General features: G+C 51.8%; 1 protein-coding gene across 1 annotated transcript; it reads left to right on the top strand.

Moving 5' to 3' along the window:
• Nucleotides 1–4,559: 4,559 nt before the first annotated feature.
• LOC120396406 (lymphocyte antigen 6E-like) lies at nucleotides 4,560–7,383 on the top strand. The gene is made up of 3 exons (XM_039521235.1): nucleotides 4,560–4,611; nucleotides 6,488–6,607; nucleotides 7,002–7,383. Exons 1-3 carry the CDS (start codon nucleotides 4,560–4,562, stop codon nucleotides 7,157–7,159), a joined length of 330 nt encoding a protein of 109 aa, XP_039377169.1. The 3' UTR covers nucleotides 7,160–7,383.
• The last annotated feature ends 998 nt before the right edge of the window (nucleotides 7,384–8,381 follow it).

Genomic DNA, 8,381 nt, shown 5'->3' with positions numbered 1-8,381 from the left:
AAGCCATTGAAACCTGGCCTGCCTATAGAACAAACACACAGAAAAGATGGGGGGTGCTTATATTAACCGGGTTACGCCTGGTGCCCTATGGCCTGGGAAAAGGTGGGGTGCCCTAGTGTGTGGTAATAGGTAATAATTGGAGATATACCAATCTCTTAGAGCTGGAAGGGACCTTGAAAGGTCATTGAGTCCAGTCCCCTGCCTTTACTAGCAGGACCAATTTTTGCCCCAGATCTCTAAGTGGCCCCCTAAATGGTTAAACTCACAACCCTGGGTTTAGTAGGCCAATGCTCAAACCACTGAGCTATCCCTTCCCCCTGTTGTTAGCACCCCCTTGCTTTGCACAACGTGGCCCGTGGGGCTCGTTACTGAGGTTCACAGCAATGTCACACACCTTTCCACACCTCCAGGGCAGGCCGGGGAGAGGTGCAGTGGAGAAGGGAGGCACGTTGCCATGGTGTTGGTAGGGCCCAATTCACCATAGTGTTATCCTAGCTGTCTTCCTGCTGGACTACCTGCACTGAAGGTTCAAACATCTGGACTGTTCTCAGTGGTACCAGAGGACAGAACAAGGAGCAATGGTCTCAAGTTGCAGTGGGGGAGGTTTAGGTTGGATATTAGGAAAAACTTTTTCACTAGGAGGGTGGTGAAGCACTGGAATGGGTTACCTAGGGAGGTAGTGGAATCTCCTTCCTTAGAGGTTTTTCAGGCCCGGCTTGACAAAGCCCTGGCTGGGATGATTTAGTTGGGGATTGGTCCTGCTTTGAGCAGGGGGTTGGACTAGATACCTCCTGAGGTCCCTTCCAACCCTGATATTCTATGATTCTATGAGTCAGACCCTCAAAATCAGGAGATTTTGGGGCCAAAAAGACTATCTGGTATTTTTGTTGGGTGCGTCTTTTGATTTTGAACTCCCCCGCCCATCCCCAGTGAGTGTGTGTGTGTGTGTGAGTGAGAGAGAGAGAGAGAATTAATGCTGCCAACACACCCACATTGATTTGGCAAGAGGATTCTGGCCTCCCACTGCAGGAGCTCTCACCCCACATCTGCCCGTCCCCCTGCCCAGCACTTAATTCTGCCCCAATCCTGAAATCAATCCCATCTCCCCAGCCTTCCACCCCAGCTCAGCCCCCCACAGCCTCAACTCTGCTTCTCCTGCAGCTCCCGGGGTTCATCTCCCTTTCCCAGGCCTGGGGGTGGGGCTGCAGCAGGGTCCCCTCTCCCCCATTCCAGGCTGGGTGTTGCAGGGAGGGAGAGTAGGGAATGGGGCTCCCTGAGTTGATGGGCATGTTCTGTTCTCTCCTTCACTCCTGCAAGAATAGCTGCGGCTCCTGGGGGTTGGAACTACCTGCTTCCTGCAGCAGCCCTGACTGGCTGCTCTTCCCAAGAGGGCGGGCAAATGGGGAAGGCAACCAATCAAAGCGCCTCCCCCACAGGTAGGGTTGAAATTCCTGAGGGGGCTAGAACTTCATCCTCCACCTGGAGACAGGCTCCAGACAGTGATGTGACTCCTGAGAAAACCATGAGAGCTGGCAACACTGTTCTGTCATGCCATAGATATCACCGGAGAGACCCCAGGATGCAAGCGTATCATGCACTGCATGCTGGGTAATAACACACGAGGCCTCCATTCCTATGCAACCGAACCTGCTCTTCAGTAAAGCAGCTATTTACAGAGCTACTCCACTTGCAGCTTAGCGTTCCAGCCATGTGCACACAGACTGACTTCTTGGTGCCTCTTCCAAACCCTTCCCTCCAGCAATCTGCTCCTCTCTCCAAGTTCCACACTGATTGCTACCAAAGCTGGAGTAAAGCAGTGGGGAATTGGCCTACAGTTTTCTTGTTCAGTGTCCCAATCATTAAATGTCCATTGGCACAGCAGATTGCATAGGTGAGTGTTGGCCACTCCAGGTGTTCAAAAATCATGAGTCAGGCCCCAAAGATCATGAGATTAGCTTATAAAATCATATTTTTTGAAAAATAAAAATAACAGGTTTTTATATTTGCATTCTGGTGATTGAGCCTTTAGGGTGAACTTCATTCGATTTTCAAGCTTCTCTCTGCAGTTTCGAGGGCTAGACGCTTCCTTTTCTCCCCCCAAGAAAGCAGAGACTTTCATGATATAACATGAATCCAAGAGCAGGGGCTTTAATAAAAATATCAAATAGCACTAGATGTGCAATAAAACTGTAAGAGTTGGAGACTATATTTTTTCTTGCATTTCCTAATGGATGGGACAATTTTGATTTTATGAATATTTAAGGCTTCTAAGATGTACCCCAAGATGATGTGTGTTAGTGAAACGTGATATTCACGCTCGCAGACAGAAAAGGAAAGGCCACCAGAAAACACTAAGACCACACGCACCTTGCCCTTCTTTCTAAATGCCTCGAGTCTAGCCCACTCGGTCAATAAAGATGGACTCTGGCTGGACCTATTGTCGGGGTGGAAATTCCTGAGCTGAGGGGCTTCTATTGAGAATGCCCTGACTCCAGCGGCCAAATCTAGAAACTGTTCCTGCTGCCATAATTTATGTGTATTATGATAGCGTCTAGAGGTTCCGGCTGAGCTCAGGGTCCCTGTGGCGGTAGGTGCCATACAGACCCATAGTGCGAGATGGTCCCTACCTACAATAGTGTCCAGTTGAGGGCCCTGCTCCTAAGCCACATCAAAATCAATGGAAGGAGTTCTGTTGACTTGAATCAGACCCCATACAAACCATGTAGGGCTTTGCAGAGCAACGGCAGCACCTTGTATTGCACCTAGAAGCAAACAGGAAGTTATTGGTCTGATACACGTCCTGGTCATACCACCAGGCACATAGAAACAATCAGCCGCTAGTCCCTGGTAGAATGCACTGAAATAACCCACGCTAGCGACAGGCACTGATCTCAGATGCTGCTCACATCCTATTTGCTGTGACTTTTTCCTCGCATCTCTTCCTTTTTTTAGCATTCCCCAGCTCTAACCACATTGCTAACGATCTGATCAGAGGTAAGACTGCAAATGTCCAACCAGGCAGGTCCTGACCCCTGAGAAATGATATGTAAGCAGGGTCTGAATGAGCTCTCCCCCAACATCTAGTGATAAGCTGGGGGACGAAGACCTCACGCCCAGACCGTATTTGCATAAATACACCTACTCTGCCTAGGTGTCCAGCAGACAGAGCTGCTTTGCCAAAGTGATTGATTTTGGCTGGTTTGGGTTAAAATTCACTTTAGTACTAATGCAGGGCAATGAAAAGTTGCTATCCTTATTGTATGAGTAAAGGGAAGCACTATACTCTGCATGCCCTGAGTGAGGGGGTCACCCTAACTTGAACCGCGCTCGCTAAGAAAGGAGTAATGATGCCAAAGCCAAGTGGAAGTCAGAAAGGGGTAGGGATAGATTCTTGTACTAGGTGAAGTGGATGTTGTTTAAAGAATCTCAGGTAACATTTGACCCTTCTCCCCCATCATTGTTTAAAGATGCAGCTGAGTAGGAGATGCAGGAGAGTCCTTGTTTCTGCTCGATGATTGCTATAACTGAAATTATTGATAAGCAGGTATGAGGACTGAGTCTCAGACCTGGTTCGGGCACAGTGAAAGACAATGCAGAGACTGCAGTGGCCAGGAGGTTCCCCATTACCCCATGAAATTGCAAAGAGCTGCAGCGGCTACAAAGGGGGCCAAGTGGTGGAAGCTCTGAACACAGCATTGCAGAGGCGGTGGCAGTGAGCAGTTGCCGAGATAACAGGGGTGAGAAGAGGTAAAGGTGGCTGGCAGAGGAGCAGCAGTGGTGAGCAGCAGCAAAGGTGGCAAAGGCAGTAGGCAGCAGCAGCAGAAGGGGCACGGCTCAATTCTCCCTTCGGGGTGGGAGGTGAAGCCCACACCCCTGAATTCTGAGACTTTGCTGACTTTGGACAAATGGGGAATGGGGTGCAGCAGAGGGAAAGGGGAGTGGGGTGTTAAAGGGGCATTCGTTCACTGGACTTTCTCGCTGCAAGCTGGGAAACTGAGGCAAAGGACGCTGCCCAGCGTACGGTGGCTGGGTGTTTACTTTTGGTTTGCATGCTTTGGAATTGTGGTGGTGATGTTTTCCCACATTAATGCCGGATTCCCTCTGCCTCTTAATACATTTTCTTTTGTTATACCCAGATTCTGTGCTTGTGAGTGGGGCAAAATTGCTTCCTAGAAGTGCCCGGGGGTGCTGCTTGGTTTTCCCAGACTACCGGCTGCGGGCTCGACCCAATTCTCTTGTGTAATGCTCGGCGGAACCCCTACACACTGAGCCGGCCCTGGTTGCTCCTGGCAGAAGGACAACATATAGAAACAAGCGCAGTCAAGGGTCAGGACCTTTCACTCTGCAGTGGGCCCATCACACCATCCTGCCAGGACAGGGCGAGACAGAACTGAGCCTCCCACGCACATTCCACCCCTCCCAACCCGAGTGTGTCCCAGCCCAGCAGGACCCAGCCTTCAAAATTGCTGTCTCCCTAGTCACCAAATCCAACCAGGGAGATTTATATCCTGCCCTGGGAGAAGCTGTTCACACCGGGACACTGCCAAGATCCAGAGAAGATGAAGCTTTTCCTGGCTGTCTTGCTGGCCGTCGTCCTGTGCACGCAGCAAGGTGAGACGTCGAGAGAGGCTCCTGTGCTGCTAGACAAACAAGATCCTGAGCAAGTGGGGGCCCAGAGGGTGCTGCTGGCCCACCAGACCCAGCCCGGCCCAGCTAGGGGCACCGACACCACTGGGGCAAGGAAGGGGGCGGGGCAGCCTGGTGGCAGGGCCCCACGGATGTGCCGTGGGTTGGAGCAGGGAGCCAGGCTGGTCCTGCAGTATAAGATACGCTGCTGTGATCTCCCACAAGCCAGGGGCAGCACCCAACTCTCCCCACCTCCATTACACCTCTGGGGGCAGGAGCTGCTTCTTCAGGGGCACCCATCCCGCAGGGGCAGGAGGACCCAAATCCCCTCCCACTGCCCCCGCAGGTGTAACATCCCCCCGCCCAGCAAAGGGTTTTTGTGGATTTTGTGGCCCCTGTACGACCTCATCCAGACGATGGGGAATCAGGGGAGCATCTTCCCCTCTGGGCTAGCAACAAAAATATGAGGCACCGTCGTAGCGTGTGCCGCAGAGATGCGGCGTGCGAAGGGCGGTGCTGTGGGAAAGCCCTGCTCTCCATCGTCTCCACTCATTCTCCTGCGAGCCGACGGGGCTCCGAGGCTCCAGCTCAGCCCGGAAGGGAATGTTTCTGATGGGGGAAAAGAGGAAGAAGTTTCCACCCTCCTTCCTGAGAAGGGCGTTTTTCAGGGAGGTTTCTGTGCTCCGATAACTCAAACCCAGCATTGTTTAAAAGCTTCTGCGGGCTAAGCGCAGGGCTGCACATTAATTCTGGCTTGAGGCTGACTCTAGTCCTGTTTGTCACTGGCAAATCTCCTATTGACTTCAGTGTATGGCCCTGGGCTAGGGTGACCAGATGTCCCGATTTTATAGGGACAGTCCCGATTTTGGGGTCTTTTTCTTATATAGGCCCCATCCCCTGTCCTGATTTTTCACATTTGCTGTCTGGTCACCCTGCCCTGGGCGCGTGCAGCTGTCTAGTTAGTTCACGTCATTTCTTTTTCCGGTCGGTATGGTGGGTTTAAGGGGGTTTTTGCTCCCGGCTGCGGGTGGTTCTAGTGGGCTTTGGTTTGGTTAGGTGTCCGAGCGGGTTTGTTTTGGTGTTTTTATTATTTCTGTTATACAGTTGCACCTAGAGGCGCCAGCCTAGGGCAGAGCCCCCTCGTGCCAGGTGTTGCACAGCTACATAGTGAGAGCAGGGAGGGGGTCGCTCACCAGAGAGTGCACCCCCTTGTGGCTAGGTGGGCGTGTGGCAGCCTCTTTGATTCAGGATCCCCCGTGGAAAGCCCCTCAGAGCCTGCAGTGATTTGCCCCGTCTCATGACTCAGCCCTCTGGCCAGGTCACTGTATTCCTCACCTGCCTCCAGCCCTTTCGCAGAGCAACTCCTTGAGCTGCTTCCTGCCGGTTTGAGACCTCTCCTGCCTGGGCCCCAGGCTCTTACCCAGCTGTTGGTGGCTTGACAATGCGTCCGTGGAAAGACGCCCATGGTCCTCACTGAGCTTCCAATCAGCCCGTAGTGCTTTAGCGAAGGTCACAAGCAAAGTTCATGGAAGAACCTGTCTCTCCTGGCTTCCTCTGCCTTTAATCACAAGGACATCCTTTTCTCTCAAAGCTTTGCTCTGGTGGTACGACGCACTGAACGCTTTCCCCATCCCCAGATCCAGTGTGAGAGGGTAGTGTTACTACAGTTTGGGAGCACGGCTGAAGGGCAGTTGTTGCAGGGTGGGTGGATCGATTTAGAACCGTGGGCTCAGTTCTCCTCTCACTGCACGGGCGTCGGTGGGCTAACTCCTGGCTGACAGTACAGTAAATGAGAGAGCTGGGCTGCCGGAGTGGCCACACCACTCTATATGTCTAACTCCTCCGTGTCTCCCTTCCACAGCTGACTCGCTGTGGTGCTTCACGTGCGAAAACCAATCCAACAACTGGAGCTGTCTGAAGATCACAAAGTGCTCGGATGCGGACAAGCACTGCCTGACGACTGTTGGTTATGCGGGGATTGGTACGTGCCAGAATCTCTGACTGGCAACTAGGGAATAACTCCTGGAGAGTGGAGAACAGTGGGTTTTGTACAAATTTTTCATAGTGGCTTTTGCCAGGGGACGGGTCTAGGATTTATTGACCTAGCAGGAGACGCATGTTAGGAAAGTGGAGAACCTTATAGGGCTGAATGAGCACCCCTGGTTCAAACACCCCAACCTTTGTGGGGTATGAAATCCAGATCCCAATGAGAGAGGGGGATGCGAAGGTTTAGAGAGAGCTGAATGGCGGGATAATTTTACTGTAGTCTCCTAGAGACTCCTGGAGATCAGATCTAAATCCTTTCCTGCATAGGATTTCAGACCTCCGGGAGAGACCTTTTAATAATAGTTTTCTCTTTCTTCTCCTTGGTTAAGGCATGTGGACAGCCAAGAGGCGAATCACCAAGAAATGCTCCCCAACCTGCCCACAGTTCAATATCAACCTGGGCATAGCCTCCTACTCCACTACCTGCTGCGAGAGCTTCTTGTGCAACCTGAGTGGGAAGCCGGCACCCAAGGCAGGTCCTCACTGATGGGGTAAGAGGATTGGGGCCTTTCTTAGAGCTGGACTGTGATGTGCCGGGAAAAGAGGGGCTTTAACCCTGAAGAACCTGCTCAGATTTCCCCAGCAAGAGACCGACACCTTCTGTACATTGGGGTTAACGATGTATCCTATCAGCCAGGCTTTGCCTCAAAACTTCTGAACAAATAGCTTCTCTTGCCTTTCACTCTGGGGTTCTGTCAGCTGGCACATCTCTTGGAAGATGCAGCATCTTCTACTGTGCAGTCTTAGGCGTTGGACTGGGCTGAATGGTGCTGCCCCCTATGGCCAGGCGAGGCAGGAGGACGCTATTCTGCAGAAAGGGGTTCTGGTGCAATCCCAGCCAGTCTCTATAATATTTCCTTTCCTACAGACATTTCTAGTCAGTGTCACACCAGGATAACACAGGCCAGAGAACTGCCCCCCAAAGAATTCCTAGAGCAGAGCTTTTAGAATAACCTCCCCTCTTGATTTAAAACTTGCCACTGATGGAAAATCCACCACGACCCTTGGTAAATTGACTAATTAGTCTCACTGTTAAAAATGTTACACCTGATCTCCAGCCTGAATTGGTCTAGCTTCAACTTCCTGTTAGACCCTTCTCTGCTAGATCGAGGATCCCATTATTAAATATTTGCTCCCCAGGCAGGAACTTTTAGACTGTGATCAAGTCACCCCTGAACCTTCTCTGTGTTATGCTACCCAGCTTGGGCCCTTGGAGTCTATCACGATGGGGCATGTCACATTGGTTGCGATCTCAATGGTGAAAAAGGAAGTAAAATTCAAAGGCAAAATTATGAGACTCTCACCAGCCCTTCACTGTCTGCTGCTGGTGAAGGGAGCATCCCCTCACCCCGATTTTGAAATCCTGGCCCTGGGTTCATGGTAGCAGGAGAGGCAGTGTGGCCTGCCAGAAGGCTCTGGATTGGGACTCAGAAGCCCTGTCTGTTCCCAGCGCCCTCCTCCCAGCCTGCTGGGTGACTTTGGGCAAGTTGCTTCCACGTCTGTAAACAGGGGACATTAGGACTGAGCTCCTCTGCAAGGTGCTTTCAGATTAACAGATGGAAAGTATGAGATAAGCACTAGGGAGGGTTATTATTATTACATCCAAGTGCCTGGGCTCCAGACTTCACCTCAGGGCAGCTTCCAGCCCTGTGGATCATTCTACCTCTTCCTACCCCATTGCCGTAGCCAGGCAGCCATCCCTGGCTCTC

Source organism: Mauremys reevesii, linkage group 2 (assembly GCF_016161935.1).
Source record: "Mauremys reevesii isolate NIE-2019 linkage group 2, ASM1616193v1, whole genome shotgun sequence".
NCBI lineage: Eukaryota > Metazoa > Chordata > Testudines > Geoemydidae > Mauremys > Mauremys reevesii.
Note: the sequence above shows the minus strand (reverse complement) of the source record. Positions and strands in the feature narration are given on the sequence as shown.